The 20,480-nt window shown below is 40.7% G+C and overlaps 1 protein-coding gene across 3 annotated transcripts in view; it reads right to left on the bottom strand.

Moving 5' to 3' along the window:
• Positions 1 to 20,480, bottom strand: part of LOC140076600 (gamma-aminobutyric acid receptor subunit beta-4) — a 298,936-nt gene that overhangs the window by 125,026 nt on the left and 153,430 nt on the right. For all 3 annotated transcript variants that reach the window (XM_072123197.1, XM_072123198.1, XM_072123199.1), the window contains one exon: positions 18,217 to 18,284. In XM_072123197.1, coding sequence (XP_071979298.1) covers positions 18,217 to 18,284 — 68 coding nt within the window. The remainder of the gene's footprint in view (positions 1 to 18,216; positions 18,285 to 20,480) is intronic.

The raw sequence follows: 20,480 nt of genomic DNA, 5'->3' as shown, positions 1-20,480 counted from the left end.
GCGGAGCCCGCACCAGAATCTGCGGGTGTCGGCTATATATTATAGCCGACACCCGCCTCTAACACCCACGATCGGAGATTTCTCTGATCGCGGGTGTTAACCCCTGACACGCCGCGCAGCATGCTCAGTGTGTTACATTACACAGTATAATACATCTGTATTACACTGTGTAATGTGAAGAAGAGCTTGAACAAGTGATTAGTGGATCACTTGTTCAAGCTAACCTGTAAAAGTTAATAAAAAAATGTTAAAAACATTACATAAAATCATTTAATAAAAAGAATTTATTAAATAAAGTTAAAGTCCCCTAAACACAAATATTCCCTATACACATGCAATAAAGTGAAAAAAACACAAAAATAGCCAAAAAAACCCACATATTTGGTATCGCCGCATCCGTAACAATCCGTACAATAACTCAGAAACATTATTGGACCCGCTCGGTGAATGCCGTAAAAACAAAACCCGTAAAACACGCCAAAAATTTACATTTTTCATAAAATTTCTACACAAAAATGTTCTAAAAAGTGATCAAAAAAAGTTATGTGCGCCAAAATGGTACCACTGAAAAGAACAACTCAACACATAAAAAATAAGCCCTAAACTAGCTCTGTCAACCGAAAAATATTAAAGTTACTTCTCCGAAAAGATGGCGGTGCAAAAACAAATGAGATTTCCTCTATATTAGTTTTTATCCAGTAAAATTGTAAAAATAAATGATAAACTGTATAAATGAGGCATCACCGTAATTGTAGTGACCTATAGAATAAAGATAATATAGTATTTTTAGTGAACGGTGTACGACCCCCAAAAAATACGAAAAGTAAACCAAAATTGACAATTCTATTTTCACCCATACATTCAAGAGTTAATAAAATCTCATCAATAAGCTAATGACCCACGAAAATGAAGTATTTGTAAAGTGCATCTCATGTCGCAAAAAATAAGCCCTTATATGTCCAAATTGCCAAAAAAATAAAGATTGTATAGCCAATAAAAAGTGACAATGCATAATCTGCTCTGAATGGCGCAGCTTCCTTTCGATGCCCCGGCGTGTGCCCATACAGCAGGTTACCACCACATAAGGGGGATTGTTATATGCGGGAGGGATTGGTTATCAAATTTTGTGGAGCGTTTTGGTATTTTATCCACTGAGAAGTTGTACATTTTTGAAAAACACATTCATTTAGCCAAAAAAGTTTACTTTCAAAATTGTATCCGATTTTGTTTTAACCCCTGTAAAACAATTAAAGGGTTAACAAACTTCATAAAAGTTGTTTTACGTACGTTGAGGGGAGTAGTTTCTATAATGGTGTAATCTATGGGGTTTTACTTTTATTTAGGCCTCTCAAAGGGATTTAAAACCTGAGCAGGTCCCTCAATAGCAGTATTTTGCGTTTTTTATGAAAATGTGAAAAATCGCACCTAATGTTCAAAGGCCCATAACATCCTACAAAAATAGGATGTTACAAAAACCATGTCCACATAAATTAGACATTCAGTGAATGTTAGTTATTACATTTTTTTGCGGTTATGACTATGTATGGAAAAAGTAGAACATTTTGAAGTTCGAAAATCAAGAATTTTTCCAAATTTTCACCAAATATCTGATTTTTTCATAAATAAATGCAAAACATGCCACCAAAATTTTTCAACTAACATGAAGTACAAAGTGTCACGAGAAAACAATTTTAAAATCACTTGGATATGTTAATGCGTTCCAAAGTTATAACCACTTATAGTGACACAGGGCAGATTTGAAAAAAATGGGCCGGGTCAGGAAGGTGAAAAGTGGCTTCAGCGTTAAGGGGTTAAGATAGGAAAAGTATAAATCCAAACAGATAATTTGCAAGGTCATTTCTCTAGTCAGTGCAATGCAAGACTGATTTGGCTAGCTGAGCAGCCATGTAGATATAGATATGGGTCAGGAAGGGAAAAACGTACACATTTATTTACTAATTCTTTTCCAAGAAATTCTTGTGTAACTTTCCATTGCCTTACGACTCTTTATGCCTGCAATGGTAGCCTGTAAAAGCAGTTTCATTTAGGAGATATATTCCTATTTCTGACCGGTGTCTATGTTCTCTTACCTAGCCGAACCAGAGCAATTACTTTGCAAACATTGCTATTCCACTACTAATGAAAAGCAAATACTACATGCAATTTTTTCCTTACTGGGTTGGCTATAATCCCATGTCATGTCACAAGATTTTCTAAAAGTCAGACATTCATCAAGGGAAGTACCTTCTTAAAATTAGCACTAAAAGGCATAGTTTTCCATTTCAAAGGTTAGAAAATTAGCATAATCCTTTTGTGACATGTATCAAATGCAATGATTTCCATTGCGCAATATATACTTTAGCACAAATAACATCAATGTAAACTCATGAAAACTAACTTTAAGTTGATAAATCCCCCCCCCATTTCAATTTCTGATCACTGACGTCTAACTTGTAGGTACTGTATTGGAACCATTAGTGTTCAAAGAGTAAAAGTTTGGCAAGGTCATGTGATATAATGACTCGTAGACCCACACACAGCCTTGCACTCATGAGATCATTACATCATATAACCAGGGCAGATATTTAACTCATGTTTCTTTTTATATTTTGAAATCTGTAAACTGAGACACAAGTTTGGACACAATGGGGCTCATTTACTAAGGGTCCGCGGAGCGCATTGATTTCTGCTTTGTGCCGAATTGCCCTGCGTTTTTGGCGTACGTGAGCGGATTTTGCGCATCAGCGTTGGCTTGCACGCGACAGAAATCGGGGGGAGTGGCCGTCAGAAAACCCAACGGATTCGGACAGCATGCAAGATTTAACATTTAGAATTGTGTTGCAAAACACGCACTTACAAGCACCGGGAAGAAGCAGGTGAACTCCGGCGGACCTCAGCGGGGAAGCGACGGATGCAGGAATTCGAGCGCATGATCTTCATGAAACGTGTCGGACTTCATCCTCGTCGGACCGTCCGAATCAGGGATCGCGACAGGACCAGGTTAAGTAAATTTGCCCCAATATTCATATATATAGAGGACCGCCTCCCTGAGAGGACGCCTTCCTTAAAGTTTTTATATTCAATCACTAATTTTAAAATTTTTTTATTGTTTACATTTTTTTTATGTTTCTTTTTATTGTTTTATTATACTTTAAAGAATAGTGCTGGCGAACCTTTTAAAGACTGAGTGCCCAAACTAAAACCAAAATCCACTTATTTACCAGCATGCATGGAATTTTAAGCAGTAACTTATTGCTACCGATTCTTCCACATCTTTCAATTTTATCAGCCCCCTGAGGCCACCAATACAGTTAACAGAAGCAAATTCAAGCAATCATTATAGCTTCTCTCCAGGGTCTCTCCGTTCAGGAGGAATGGTGGGTCCAGCAGGATGACCTCCAAAGATAATGCAGTTATGTCAACACTTACAATTAATTACTCTTTTACTCAATTACTCTTCCTGCAGTTCCAAACAGCCAATAAAGTGTCACTTTAAAATGGCGTTGAGAGCAGCATCTCTTAAGTTGCCTGAGACTGCAGGAAGATTCAGTGTCTCTGTCCTTGGATAATGGCCTGAGTGCCTGCAGAAAGGGCTCTGAGTGCCACCTCTGGCACATGTGCCATAGGTTCACCACCACTGCTATAGAAGCTTCCCTCTATCTCCAAACTACCTCTTATGTGCAAAGAGGTCTGCTAGAGAGGTTTCAATGTACATCACCAAAATTCGATCGTGTGCGCCAAAAACCCCACTTAATGCGGCGCAAATCGGAAATAGTCGGGAAACCTGACGAAAATGCGGCGTGCAGACCCTTAGTAAATGTGCCCCATTATCTCTGACAAGGGACTACAGATGGATTCTTCCAAGTTGTCTGCTATACTTCAATGGCCTTGTTCAATATGAATTGTGCTATCCAAATATTCCTGGGCTTCACAAATTACTACCGGCAGTTCATTCTGCATTTCTTCTCCCTTGTGTCTCCCATTGTGGCACAGCCAATCCTAATCTGTGGCCTCCGGTGGCTGAAGAAGCTTATTCCAAGCTGAAGTCTGCCTTTGCCTCTGCTCCTGTATTCGACCAACCCGATACTGAAAAACCATTCTTGCTCGAGGTTGACACTTCCTGGGTGGTGCTGAAGCTGTTCTTACCCAGAAAAGGCCCAAAGGTCGAACCCTCACATGTGGCTTCTTCTCCAAGACCTTCTCAGCCGCAGAGAACTACTCTATCAGTGATCCTGGGCATAAAACTTGCCTTGGAAGAGTGCCGTTATCTTCTGGAGGGGGCTCGTCATCCAGTCAGTATGTATACTGATCACAAGAACCTTCTGTACCTCTTCTTCTCCTGCTTCAATTTTCTAATACATTTTTGTCCTGCAGAGAAGAATGTTAAGGCCAATGCCCTCTCTTGTGCCTCCTTGACATGTTGTTCCACCGGAACACCTAGTTCTCACTGCTCCTGTGGATCTGCTGCAGCTTCCTCCTGGCAAGACCTACATCCAATATGCTTTTTGGAAGATGATATTGACTTGGGGTCATTGCTCTCATGTGGCTTGGCACCCAGGGCTGCAACGCTCTGTTGCCCTCATTTCCTGGTTCTACTGGTCAAGGATATACAGGATGTTGTGGATTTTGCCTTGCCAGCCTGTTCTTCCCCCACATAATCTGGCTTCATGGACTCCCTCTACATATATTGTGTCGGACATATCGGACCGAGGGGTCTCGTTTGTTTCCTGCTTCTGGCATACTCTGTGCAGCCAACTTCAAGTGAAACTTGACTTTTCCTCTGCGTACCATCTGCAGTCTAATGGTCAAGTGGAGAGAGTTAATCAGACTCTGGCCTGCTATCTCTGCCATTTTGTCTCCACCCGACAGGACGTCTGGTCCACCCTGTTGCCATGGGCGGAATTTTCATATAATTCATTGGACTATGAATATGCCGGCACCGCTCCCTTTTGCATTGTGTATGGACAACATCCTAGTTCACCTCTCCCTCTTACTGAGTGCTCTGATGTTCCTGACGTGGAAGAATTTGTCCGAGATCTCAGATCCATCTGGGAGCAAACGCGTCAGTCTCTACTCCGGGCATCCGCCCGCACCAAAACCCAGGCTGACAATAAGCACAGGCCTCCTCCAGTCATGAACTCCTTCCAGGAATCTTTTCTGAAGCTAGTTATCCTGAACCACTTCTCCCGGCAAGTGCTTCCTCCTACTCCAGAGGCTGACTCCGCTAATGTCTTCGAGGTAAAGTAGGTCCTGGATATGAAGACGGTTAGGGGGAAGTGGTTCTTCCTTATTGACTGGAAGGGGTTCGGGCTTCAGGAGAGGTCTTGAGAGCCTGAGGAGAACATCCTGGACCATAATCTTCTTCAGAGGTTCATTCAGGCCAAGAAGAAGGGGAGGCCAAAGGTGGGCCGATTCACTGTTCATTATTGATGTAGCATTAGTAATTTCTCTATGACCAGATAGAGAGCTTTCTGAGGGATATCCTATTGCCAACTCTTAAAAGGGTTTGCCCATAAAAGTAAATTCTCAAATTTCAATCTCATAGTGGTGTTTACACAATAAAGACAATTTTTAACCCATTACTTTACAATTTTACTCAGTTTTATTGCTGTTTTAGCTCATATCACTCCCTAGGCTGGTCAGTGTAAAATTCCAGAGCGTGGGCAGGGACTCTCTGACCAGACACTTCATTATTACCTCAGTTCTGTGTGCTAAAAATGTGGTTAGATTTTGAGGGTAAAGGTTTATATACAGATTCATTTAGCTTCTGAGCATTCTACTATTATCTTGGAAAGAGAGATGAGACAGATCCAAGATGAGAGATGATGAGATCCATAAGATGCATTCTCCCCATGATATTCTCCCCTTTGCTATTACAGCCATTACATACTGTCAGATCTGCTATATGCCTCCATCCTTCTCCCCTGGATAAAGATATTCTCTACCTTTAGCTTGTAGCTTTACTCTCCTCACAATGCTGCTTTTGTTTGCCGGCAGGAAGTCAGTGTGTGGAATCCTGGAATGCAAGGGTGGAGGCTATAGGCAGAGAGCAGCTCAGCTCAATTTGGCGTCAGACAGAAGAGCAATGGGGCAGATCTATCAAGCTGTCCAATAGTAAGAATATTTCTAGTTGCCCATTGCAACCAATCACAACCCAGCTATCATTTCACCAGTGCTCATGAATATTTTAAAGGAGAGCTGAGTTTCAGACATCTTGATAAATCTGCCCCAATATGTCTGCTGGCCCAAGGGTCGGGTCCAGGGGCAACCAAAATTGTGCACACCAGGACTGATAGAAACAAGTTGGAATCTGTGAAATTCTGTTTTTTTGTTGACCCCTTCCCAACATTTGACGTAATAGCACTGCATGGCGGGAGCTGCGTTCCCTGCCATGCTGTAGAATGCTCAGTGTGTTACATAGCACAGCGTAATACATCTTTATTACACTGTGTTATAGAAATGACGGTTTGAACAAGCGATTAAAGCATCGCTTGTTCAAGCCAACCTGTTAAAAAATAAAAGCTTAAAAATCTTAATAAAGTTTCTGTAGTAAAAAGAATTAAATAAAGTGAAAGTTCCCTAAACACAAGCATTCCCTATACACATCTAATAAAGTAAAAAAAAAACACAAAATCACCAAAAAACCCTGAATATTTGGTATTGTCACATCTGTAACAATCTGTAAAATAACTGAGAAACATTATTGGACCTGCTTGGTGAACGCCGTAAAAACAAAACCTGAAAAACTTGCCAAAAATGTACATTTTTAATAAAATCCCTTCACAAAAATGTTCCAAAAAGTTATGTACACCAAAATGATATAGCTGAAAAGGACAACTTAACAAGCAAAAAATAACCCCAAAACCGGCTTGGTCAACCAAAAAATATTAATGTTATATCTCCGAAAAGTTGGCAATAAAAAGACAAATGAGATTTTCTTCATATTAGTTTTTTTTCTAATAAAATTGTAAAAATATATTTACAAAACTATATAAATGAGGTATCACCATAATCGTTGTGATCTACAGAATAAAGAGAATATGGTATTTTTACGACCCCTAAAAAAATAAAGAAAGAAAGGAAACATAAATTGACAATTTTCTTTTCCTCCATACATTCAAGAGTTAATAAAATCTTATCAATAAGCTAATGACTCACTAAAATGAAGTATTTGTAAAGTGCATCTCATGTCGTAAAAAATAAGCCCCTTATATGTCCAAATTGCCAAAAAAATAAAGATTGAATAGCCAATAAAAAATGCCAATGCATAATCTGCTGTGAATGGTGCGACTTTCCCTCCATGCCCTGGAGTGTGCCCATACAGCAGGTTACCACCACATATGGGAGAGATTGGGTATCAAACGTTGTGGAACGTTTTGGTATTTTATCCACTTAGAATGTGTACATTTTATAAAAAACACATTTAACCAAAAAAATTTTCATTTCAAAATGGCATCCGATTAAAGGGTTAACAAACGTCATAAAAGTTGTTTTATGTGCGTTGAGGGGTGTAGTTTCTATAATGGGGTAATTTGTTGGGTTTTACTTTTATTTAGGCCTCTTAAGGTGACTTGAAACCAGAGCAGGTCCCTAAATAGCAGAATGTAGCATTTTTTATGAAAATGTGAAAAATCACACCTAACATTAAAAGTTCCATAACCTCCTACAAAAATAAGAATATGCATAAAAAACCATCTCCACATAAAGTAAATATTCGGTGAATGGTAGTTATTACGGGTTTTTTTGGAAAATGTTTGGAAAAAGTAGAACATTTTGAATTTTGCAAAACAAGAATTTTTCCAAACTTTAATCAAATATCTGATTTTCTCATAAATAAATGCAAAACATACGACCAAAATTTTTCAACATGAAGTACCAAGTGTCACGAGAAAACAATTTGAAAGCGTTCCCAAGTTATAACCTCTTATAGCGACAGATGTCAGATTTGAAAAAAAGGTCAGTGTCAGGAAGGTGAAAAGTGGCTTCAGTGTTAAGGGGTTAGAATGAATTAGATAATGTGTTACATTGTTATCCTGAGTACATTAAAGAATCTTGTCTTCATGTGAATACCCATTTAAGGCGAATCAGATGGACCCTTGATGCACTAGTCACAAGATATGAGTTTGAGGAGATTTTAACCACTTTACGACTACAATACCGATGTATATATGTCCTATGCAGAAAGGACGTCTAAAAACATCTTGACAGTGACTAACTTCAATATATCTAAGCTATGTCTCCTGAACCCTGGCACATGAGAATCTCCCCTTTAATATAATGTAAAGGAATGTGTAAGGTTGCTTACAGAAGTGGAGATATCCACCCCTAGGCCCATTCCACCCATTCCGGCAGCTTCAAAAAGGTGGCGGCGTATGGCCACGGATCGTCGCTCCCTGTGATGTCATCGGGTGATCCATCACCATGACAGCCTTGGATCTTCTGAAGACCTGGGGCTGTCTCGTTTTAACCCTTTCATTACAATGTGTTTACAGCACATTGTAATGAATGAGTAGGAAAATCCCTGTAGTATGGCAGTATATGATTGGATCGATCAGACAATTTAGGGTTAAAGTACCCTAGGTAGTTTTAAAAAAAGTAAAAGTAAAAAAAGTAAAAAAAAATTATAATAAAAAAACCTAAAAATTCAAATCAACCCCCTTTCCCTAGAACTAATATAAATATTAATAAACAGTAAAAATCCTAAACACATCAGGTATCGCCGTGGCCGAAAATGCCGATGTATCAAAATATCAAAAGTTGAAAATTGCACTTTTTTGCCATTTTGAAAAATGTAAAAAAAAAATCAATAAAAAGTGATCAAAAGGTTGCACGGTCCTAAAAATTATAGCAATGAAAACGTCATCAAAACAAATATATTTGTACAGGAGGTTTTAATTTTTTTAAATGTATGAAAACATTATAAAACCTATACAAATTTGGTAGACATGTCATTTGTGGCGCACAGTGAAAGCTGTAGAATCCAAGCCCACAAGAAAACTGGGCAAATGGGTTTTTTCACCATTTTCAATGCATTCAGATTTTTTTTTTCCCGCTTCCCAGTACACAGCATGGAATATTAAATACCGTCACTATGAAGTGCAATTTGTTGTGCAGAAAATAAGCCATCACACAGCTCTTTACGTGTTAAAATAAAAAAAAAGTTGTACATTTTTGAAGGGGGGGGGGGGGAGTGAAGAATAGAATTGAAAAAACAAAAAAGGCCAGGTTAAAGATGGGTTAAATGAAGCGCATAGCAAAATGTCAGAAATTGACTTGTAAATTCAGGCACCAATGACCATCAGTCACAAAGGGTAATGTCCAATATTACCAGCTTGGAGGGACCAGGAGAACATGCAAATCTTCTGTGGGGAGTTTGAAAATATTTAAGGATATTGTATCCGCACAGATATTTCATAGTATTACACCTATTCAACAGATACTAGCTGTATGTATAATATACAGTTGTGAAGCTTTATTATATACATATTTACAATTGCATTCCATAGTATTACACCTATTCAACAGCACTTACAAAGTTCCCTACTTGAGTTGATCACTCAAATAGGAGACAAAAAGGATCACATTTCTTTACAATACAGGTTTTTGCTTGATGCCAACATAAGGGCTTATTGTTGGATATAATAGGATGTTCTAATATGATAGGTCAGTCTATTGATCTATTTTGGTACCTTTCTGATTCTTTATATGTGTGGAATTAAGAAGGAATTTTTCCTTAGTAACTCCAAAAAAATAATCCATACCCACCTCATATCTCTCTGGATCAACAATCTAGAAATGTTGGAGGACATAATGGAGCTCTTTTTTCCTTATATAAGTTTGAAATTATGTATGGTAAGTTTTTTGACTATGTAAATATGTCCCTCTGCTTTCCTTAAAAATATTAAAGAAAACCTACCATTTGATTTGATGAATTATGAAGCAATGCTGTAGCTACACTGATGCAGAAACATATCTTGGTTAATCCCTGTGCTGAGTGGTTTTGCTGATAAAACAGATATAACATTATGATAATGAAGCTCTGCCCTTTCTATGTCTCCTTCAGCGCTTGCTTCCACGCTTCTCCTAGCTTGTGAGTTTTTCTCTGCAGGAGATGATGATGCAATCACTTTTGTCCCTGCCAGATAGAATAATCAATTGCTGAACCATCCCCCGCTGCTGTGTATAAGTGATCCAGCTCAAGTTGATTAGTCATGCTTGACTAACCGCCATTTATCATTCCAAGCTCCCTTGTGTAATCGAGGCAGCCATGCTGTCGAAGCTTTCCCAAGGTCCTGAATGTTATAATAGTTTTTTCAGCAAAACCATTCAGCTCAGGGATTAATTAAGATCTGATCCTGCATCAGTGTAGCTACAGCATTCTCAAGGTATGTTTGCTTCATAATGCAAATCAAATGGTAGGTTTCCTTTAGGTATGCCTTATAGCTATACTGTTAGACAACTTCAGTCTTTAACCCCTTAAGGATGCAGCCTGTTTGTATGTTAAGGCTTGGTAGTTTTTTTTTAAATTTGACCAGTGTCTCTTCCTGTGGTAAAAAGTTTTCAACGCTTTAAGATATCTCTGTGATTTTGAGCCTGTTTTCTCCTGAGACATTGTAGTTTATGGTATTAGTGTCATTTTGGTGATCTGTTCCTTTTTTGGGGGGGTAAAAATTCAAAAAAAATTTCCGGAAGCAAACGAAAATGGATTAGAAATTTTGAAATTTCAATTTTTGATTACAATCTTTCTAATTTAATCCTAAAATGGATACATTCAGAAGGAATTTGAGGTAAATATACATCCCTAAATTTATGACCTGCTTCTTCCGAGTACGAAGACATCCATGTGGATGTCATCTGCCGTTTCCCTGCACAGCGATGTCCAGAACAGAGTTAGTGCTACTGGGAATGAATTTGACAGGCCAATTTGGCTGCAAGTGTTTTGTGGTGCCACAGTGTAATTGAAGAGCCCCTGAAGTATGGAAAAGCAAATGTGGTGAATATTAAGACATAACTTTTAATAGTACAAGTAAAAAACATAGGATCCTAAAATCTGAATGACGCCGCACAGCATATAGCAGTTAATAAGGACAAGTGTATATATCACTGATAGGACACACGTCTTGTTATCTACACGTAATTGGTGCATGTATACTCCTATACAGATCATTAGCCGATGGCATAATAATGTAACATCTTATAGTCAGTAACACAACTGGCTACAGCACATCGAAAGGAGGAAAAGTTTGAAACAATCTCACCCAGTCCAGAAGTGCACTTGGTTCAGGTTCAGATGGTGCTATGGGATTACAGGGAGCCTATAGTCCAGATGTAGCACCTTATCCCTGAACTCTCTCACCTATCGCCCAAAAATTGACTCCCGCCCTAACAAGAGCGGTCCCACACTTGCCCTATTGGTAACGCTGTCCCTAGATGTCCAAAGAGTCCAGAAAAATAAATCCCATCCCAACGTGTTTCCCCCCACTTCTTTAGGGGTTCATCAGGGGATGCAGGGAGAGTAGGCAGGCAAGGAATAAAGGTTTCCAATGCCTGTGTTGCAAAAAGCGCTCCCTCTTGGTCCTAGGGGGAGCTATAGAGGAGTGGCAGTGGCCGTTCCTGTTAGTGACCCGGCCAGATTAGGCGTGCGGGTCTAGATGCTGGCGTGCGCACACCAGCATCTAGCCCCTGAAGTAAAAGTACAATAGAAAACCCCCCAAAATGTCACCATTTCGGAAACTAGACCCCTCAAAGAATTTATCCGTGGTTGTGGTGAGCATGTTAACCCCCAACATGCTGGCCAAAATCGAATGCAAAGTAAATGGTGCAGAGTAAAAATAGCTTTTTTATCTCAAAAATGTAATTTTAGTGCCTAATATATTGTGTCCAACCCATGCCACTTTAGACAAACACCCCAAAAATCATTCTGCGGGTTGTCCCGAGTACGGTAATACTGCACATGTGCCAATAATTTACAGGCTGGGCACACAGCAGGGATGAGAAGGGAAGGAGTGACATTTTGATTTTCCAGCTCAGTTTTCACACGTTTGGATTTGGAGTGCCATGTCATGTTCGCAGGGCCCGTGATGTGCCAGTGCAATAGAAACCGCCAATAAATGATACCATTTCGGAAACTAGACCCCTCAAAGAATTTATCTGTGGTTGTGGTGAGCATTTTAACTTCCAACATGCTGGCCGAAATCGAATGCAAAGTAAATGGTGCAGATTAAAAATTGCGTTTTTATCTCAAAAATGTAATTTTAGTGCCTATTATATTCTGCCTAACCCATGCCACTTTAGACAAACACCCCAAAAATCATTCTGCGGGCTGTTCCGAGTACGGAAATACTACACATGTGCCAATTTACAGGCTGGGCACAGAGCAGGGCTCAGGAGGAAAGAAGCACAATTTAGGTTTTCAAGCTCCATTTTCACTACTCAATACTCAAATGTAATACAAAGTGAGTAGTGCAGAGAAACAATTGTATTGCAATTTATAAAATATGCCATTGAAGTGACAAAAGTATTTTGCCCAACTCATGCCACTAGGGAAGAACACATCAAAAATCATTCTGCGGGTTACCCTGGTTAGGGCAATACCCCATAGGCGGCAATAATCTGTAGGATGGAGACACGGCAGGGCTCAAAAGGGAATAACTTGTTGGAGCACAGACATTGTACTTTTTTTTTGGCTTAATAAAAGATTTGTAGATGCCAATAGGGACCAGTACAGTAGAAACCCCTAAGAACTGACCCTATTTTGGATATTACACCCCTCCATGAATTAATCTAGGGATATAGTTAGCATTTTGACCCCACAGGTGGACCCCTAAAAAAGTGCATAATGGATAGTGCATAGTACAAAATATCCATTATGTCATATTGTGCCCAGCGGCTGCCACGGGAGACAAACAACCTAAAAATCATGATGCATGTTTTCCTGGGTAAAGCATTACCCCATACGGGGCAGTTATCTACAGGCTGGGCACATGGCAGGGCTTAGAAGGGAAGGTGCGGCATGCCACATCATGTATAAGCTGTGCATAGTACATCAGGGTAACAACAGGGCACTCTAAAAATCCAGGGATGTATGATAAATTCGGAAGCAATCTTTCATACATAACCCTGGTTTTCTGGGCATGTCTCACAGTGATGAATGGTGTCCTTCCGAATACCGTTTTTGGAGCACACCCTGCTCCTCTTCTGTGACCTTCCCTTCTTGGCAGTTTGGGGAACTACTCCTGTAAAGTATAAATACCAACAAAAAGTATACAGGACCAAAAACCATACTCAAAATACCATATAGTAAATCAATGTAATATAAATCTTTATTAATACACATAGGGGAAATCAAAATGGACATTAAAAACACACATTAAAATCCACAAAGACAATTCCCCTGCTGTGGTGGTGGTCTGGGGCTCATTTACTTTAGGCAAGGTATTTTGTCACTTGTGGTACTACTTGGTGAGACCTTATAATTGCGTACTTTGCACAGCCCTTTCCTATATGTATTTACTTATTGATATGTGTATATGACTTGATACTCGGTACTGTATGCTATGGATTGACCACCACCATGTTGTTTGTCTTTGTGGATTTTTAGGTGTCTGTATTTAATGTCCATTTTGATTTCCCCTATGTGTATTAATAAAGATTTATATTACATTGATTTACTATATGGTATTTTGAGTACGGTTTTTGGTCCTTTATACTTTTTGTTGGTATTTATTGTTTGAGCAGTATAGGGATCTGTTACAAGAGTGGCGTGTATGGCTATTGGTATTCATACTCCTGGAAAGTGCTGCCCTGGTACAATATGTGATGTGGCCTCACTTCCAGAAGTGTGACCCTACCTGGTCTCCAAAAAGAAAGTACTTTATTACCACCTCTTGAAATTCCAGGAAAGTTCCCCTCTGGCCGGCATATCGATGCAGCACGTAAGCATTATACAACGCCATCTGCATGAGGTGCACGGCCAGCTTCTTGTACCACACCCTTGACTTCCGCATGGCGTTGTATGGCTGAAGCACCTGGTCCGACAACTCCACCCCTCCCATGTACTTGTTATAATCTAAAAAACAGTCCGGTTTGGGGGTTTCTGTACTGGTAGCTCGTACTGAGACAGGGGTGGTGGTGTGCCCATTTATTGTGGTTAATACAAAGACCTCTCTCTTGTCCTTGTACTTAACACACAATACAGAGTCGCTGCATAGTGCCCTGCTTCCATGCAGTTTAAGTTTTTGCCCAAGCAGCAACTTAGGAAGACCTCTCTGATTTCTACGTACAGTGCCGCATGCTGCAGTATTTCTGGAAGTTAGGCACTTGAACAGGGTAGTGCAGGTGTAAAAATTGTCCAGGTACAGGTGGTAGCCCTGGTCCAGCAGTGGGTGGACCAAATCCCACACTATCTTCTCTGTAACACCCATGAAGGGGGGGGGGGGCACTATAGTGGATTCCTTCCCTTCATATACCCTGAACTTGTAAGTATACCCTGATGAACTTTCGCACAGCTTATACATCTTCACGCCATACCTTGACCTCTTACTGGGCAGGTAATGGCGGAATTGAAGTCTCCCTTGAATTGTACCAGGGACTCGTCTATGCTCACATGTTTGGCGGGGGTATATGCCTGGGCATACTTGGCACTAAAATGGTCTATTATGGACCTGACCTTAAATAAACAATCATAACTGGGGTCACCTCTGGATGGGCACTGTGTGTTGTCGGTGTAGTGCAAAAACTTATGGATGGCTTCAAAGCGCATCCTGCTCATTGCCATGCGGAACATCGGGGTGTGGTACAGTATATCTGTACTCCAGTAGTCCCTGATTGAAGGCTTCTTTACTATCCCCATAAGAAGTATTATGCCACAATACTTCTGCATCTGTGCTGCAGTGACAGGGTTTTTGGCAATATGCTGTGCAGCGTAGAGATTTGTCTGGAATACAATTAAATTCAACAGCTCCCCATCAAAAAAAACCTTAAAAAAGTCCACAGAAGGCCCCAGGCACGTCAATCGCAGAAGTCCCAGGCACGTCAATCGCAGAAGTCCCAGGCACGTCAATCGCAGAAGTCCCAGGCACGTCAATCGCAGAAGTCCCAGGCACGTCAATCGCAGAAGTCCCAGGCACGTCAATCGCAGAAGTCCCAGGCACGTCAATCGCAGAAGTCCCAGGCACGTCAATCGCAGAAGTCCCAGGCACGTCAATCGCAGAGGTCCCAGGCACGTCAATCGCAGAGGCCCCAGGCACGTCAATCGCAGAGGCCCCAGGCACGTCAATCGCAGAAGTCCCTGGCACGGCGCCTTCTTGGGGGTCCTTCCAGGTCACTGGAAGATGTGCAGGAGGATGATGATAGGTAAAAGGGGACATCATCCCCACTAGCTGACTCAGTGTCAGAGGCAAGCATGTTGTATGCCTCCAACTCGGTGTACATCTTCTGAGACATTGCACACAAAAAATAAGAACGTGCACAAGAAAAAAAAAAAATTGAGAACGTACACCAGAAAAATTAGATGATGTACACCCAACTACACGGATAAACCATCTAGCCGGCACACAAAAAAAAAAAGACATAATTTGCAGCAAACCACACGGACAAGCCGTACAGATGGCACACACAAAAAATAATGCACACCAAACTACACGGACAAGCTGCACAGATGGCACACACAAAAAATAGATAAGTGCACCCAACTACGGGTACACCTACGGCGCTCTGGAAAAAAATATTACCATGCACCGAAAAAAAAATTATGGGCACCGCACAAAAAGGCACTACAAATGCACCTAGCTTGCCCTAAGACAAACTAATTACCGCTAAAGATACTGTGCAGCGCTATTCACACAGCGCACTGAAAAGTGAGTCCAGTGCAGAACAATGCTGATACAGCGCACTGAAAAGTGTGGGTTCAGAAGGGACAGACAGGGAAAAACGGACAAGTGTAATCACACAAGGTGATCACACAGGGACCACACAGGAAAAAACAGACAGGGATATGGATTTGTAGGGAACAATAGGGATCACACAGGGATCAGAATAATGTAATAATGTAAATGTGTATTTTGGTGCACACAGTAACGCTGTATTCCTCTATCCAGCGATACCAAACCAAAATGGTGCCGCTGGAGGAAGAGGAAGGAGCTAAAACCATCGCGATGTGGTGACACTTAGAAGCTCCGATGCGCTTGCGCAGTAGCTGTGCTGTGCTGAGTGCTATTCGTGGGAACCAGCGCAGTACAGCTACAGAGCGGAGCTGTAAGGGGTTAAGGGAAAATAGCAGCAAAAATATTTTTTGCAACACAAATTCCACTTTGTCCCTTTCATCTAGGCACCACATAGATCAATGACATTTGATAAAGCTCTCAGTAAGTGGCTAGGCTAGCAGGTATTTGTGCAAGTTCGTTAATCCTTCTGCCTCGTTAATTAATTGCAAAAGCAAAATATAGATCAAAGAAGCCACTGCAATCCACTGTATAGTCAAGTAAGAGAAAATGTTATGTTGCAAATTGCTTTCACGTGTATTTATGAGGTTTCTGCACCAGTTTTGTGGAACAGCAGCATTGTGTCCGCCGTGCCACATAATTCTGCAGAAAATTCTGCACACCCAGTGCAGAGTTCAACTGCGTGCCACGTTTACTATTCCATTTCAACAGAAATGTGGCACACATCCATTGAGATAAGTGCACCAAAAATAAACTGGTGCACTCAGTTTAAAGGAAATCTAACATCAGGTATCTACTTTTTGAAGTAGTTCTCGATGTAGATTTCCACTCAATGCAGCGTCTACGCAACTTTTTAATTTAATTCTTGTATGCAGCCATTACTGAAATAACTTTCAGTAATTTTCAGAGATACTTTCCATATGCAAATTATTTGCAGAGGCTACTTAGTTGGATAAAAAGGTGTGCAGAAGCTGCATGGGGAACTGAACTACTTCATAAAAGATTCCCAATGGTAGATTTCCTTTGAGTGTGAATGGCGTGTGCAGAGTGCACCAGGTTATTGAAGACTGTGCACCAGTATCTGCACATTAGTGAGACAAACTAGGCATAAACGGATGCTACGGCCGGGCGATCATACATCTAGGTGCAGGAGAGTAGAGTGGATCACAGTCCCCTTTCCTTCCATGTGCATGAGACCTTCGGTTCCTTTCACAGTGCCGTTGCGAGGACATATCTGGCTGCAAATACGCCTATTGTGCCGGCCTGAGTTACAGTGCGCACACATGCCTTGCTATGGAGAGGAATGTGCGTAGAAATGTACTTCAAAATAATAAACTGTTTTTTTGCCATTTCTTTCCATGTTTCTAAAATAGTAATCTGAAACATTTATGAGCGCATTTACCATTTACCTTCATGGTACCCAAGTGAGAATGTCAACCTTGCCATGTACACTATAATGTCATATAATAAAGTCAAAAGAGGGGCTATGACAAAATAAAAAACAGATATAATTACTTTACATATTTGTGTACAAGCCGTAAGTTTATTTTTTTTATGTGCTGGGCAAACGGAGCTGTCTGGCTATATACCACTTGGGGCTGGCTGGCCATATACCACAGGGGGCTGGCTGGCTATATGCCACAGGGGGCTAGCTGGCTATATAACACATGGGGCTGGCTTCCTATAGACCACATGTGGCTGATTAGCTATATAACAGAGGGGGCTGGCTATATACCAGAGGGGGCTGGCTGGCGATATACGACATGGTGCTGGCTAGCTATTTACCATAGGAGGCTGGCTGGCTATATACCAAAGGGAGCTGGCTGGCTATATACCCCATGGGGCTAGCTGGCTATATACCCCATGGGGCTGGCTGGCTATATACCATATGAGGCTAGCTGACTATGTACCACAGGGGGCTGGCTGGCTATATAACACAGGGGGCTGGCTGGCTACATGCCACAGGGGGCTGGCTGGCTACATGCCACAGGGGGCTGGCTGGCTACATGCCACAGGGGGCTGGCTGGCTACATGCCACAGGGGGCTGGCTGGCTACATGCCACAGGGGGTTGACTGGCTATATACCACAGGGGGCTTGCTGGCTAAATACTGGAAGGCTGTGACCAATGCATTTCCCACCCTCGGCTTATACTCGAGTCAATAGTTTTCCCTGGTTTTGGTGGTAAAATAATGTGCCACGGCATATACTCGGGTTGGCTTATACTCGAGTACATACAGTAATTAAAAAATAAATTAATAAATTCATTGTACTCACCATATTGACCTCAGATATTTGGTCAATGCTGGATATATGAATACTCATCCCCACAGTGACTGGAGGACCTGTAGTGAAAAGAAAAAATATTGAATAATCAATTGCTGCACCTCCCCCCAGCTGCTGTGTATAAGTGATCCAGCTCAGGTTGATTAGTCATGCTTGACTAACCTCCATTTGTAATCACAAGCTCTGTGTCTAATGTCTTGGCAGCCATGTTGATCCATCTTTCCCAAGGTCCTGAATGTTATAATTGTTTTTTCAGCAAAATCATTCAGCTCAGGGATTACCCAAGATATGATCCTGCATCAGTGTAGCTACAGCATTCTCAAGGTATGTTTGCTTCAAAATGCATGAAATCAAATGGTAGGTTTCCATTAATTCTACAGGTATCATGTTACAACAGCATCATTACTTTTTTGCTGTATACAAACTAAAGGGGTTCTCCAGTCATAGGATAGGTCCTAACTTGCTGATAAGTTGGAGTCTCAGTGATGGGACCCCATGGATCACAAGAACGGGAGTCCATTTTACCCCTGTTGTGCCTGAGATGACCAAAACCATTCACTCAGGCACGGCTGTTTCGTTCATCTCTATGGAGCAGATGGAGATTGACGATTGCAGCAATCACTATCTCCGCCAGCGCCATTCTCCTCAATTCCATTCCTCTGTAGGAGAGAACTTTTACTCCCGACCCAGCTGTTCACCAGGTACCTCTTTACAGACACCAGCATGAATGGTAAGATGCATAATTTTTTTACTCCTTTAATGCTTCTGATTGACACTTTTGTATGAGTATTTGGTGTGTATACTTTTTGTTCCTCGTGACACTGTGACCATCCGGTTGCATGCACTGGATGTTTTTACTGTTATTGGATACTATGTTGATTTAAAAAATAAAAAGTTATGAATTTTAGTTATCTCACTTGACTAGCTGGTTTAAGATAGTTTTGGTTGTGTTTCATGTCATTATCTTTCTTTGCAAGTTGGTTGGTTTCCGTCATATGGCCTGCTTGCTTTGAATCTAGTACAATGTATAATCTGTTGCCTTTTAATGAATAGATAGACCTTAATACACGCTCTAATGCATGTGTTACCCCCTCATCCTCGTAGACTGAAAGTTCTTGCAAACAGGACCATTAGTCCTGCGGTTCCATATGACTTTTGACACTCTGTAAGTAGCAGTATTTTATTTGTATATGTCCCTTATGATTTGTAAAGCACTACAGAATATGATGAAGGAATATAAAAACTGTTTATTATTATTATTGTATAACACAAATTTATTCCGAAATGGACATAGTAAAGCTATGGTTGAGTAATAAGCAAAAGAACAATAAATGTAAGGAGAGAAGAGTAAATGCTGTTAGCAGTAAATATTGTAGTACTTGGGTAGAGAGATGGTTTTATTGTGCCTTGATTTAGATCTAGTCCATGGCAGTGATGATCCTACCAGGTCTGAGGAGTAGATTCCTTAAGAGACTCCTTTCAGGAGACTACACCTAAGGAAATACTTTCATGACAAAGAGAATACAGAACATCTGAAGTATACAGGAACTCGACAACTAATAAAAAATCTGAATGGACCCCTCCAATTGGACATAACTGTCACCTGGATAAATATAGTGGGGGATATTTTTGTGTCTGTTCTAGCTACTCATGGAAATCGATTAGAGATCAGCTTTACTTTTATAAAAGGCTATGGGAAAATCAAAGAGGAGGCCTGATTGGTTGCCATGGGTAACTAGAACAGAAGCTCTCAGACACTATTGATAAATCTTTCCTATTGAGTCCATCAGACACGTGTTTAAATCAACCATATTAGATATAAACAAAAGACAGCTGATAAAGGAGGTTCAATAGTCATGACAAAATCATCTGACTACATAAAAGACGCACACAGACAACTTACTGAATCACGCTACTACACACAACTGGAGGCTGATCCTACAAAGGAATATACTAAGATGCTGAAAGAGATAATAGCTGATCTGTCTGATCAACACATAGAATAACATCAATTGCTACCAGGAAATCCAAGGCCAGGGACCTTTACTTTATCTATTTCTGGATGTGTGGAAGGTGTTCTCAAGCCTCTGGCATAGCAATATATCCGCTAGAAACGACTGACCTTCATAAATAGCAGTAGGTAATCTTCCAGAGGGAACCATCCAGGCCACCATGGATGTTGTGCCCCGATATTCAAATATTCTAAATTATGATAGATTGAAGGCCTTCCAGACTTTCATGAAATATGGTGGTAA

This window comes from Engystomops pustulosus, chromosome 9 (assembly GCF_040894005.1).
Source record: "Engystomops pustulosus chromosome 9, aEngPut4.maternal, whole genome shotgun sequence".
Classification (NCBI taxonomy): Eukaryota; Metazoa; Chordata; class Amphibia; order Anura; family Leptodactylidae; genus Engystomops; species Engystomops pustulosus.
Note: the sequence above shows the minus strand (reverse complement) of the source record. Positions and strands in the feature narration are given on the sequence as shown.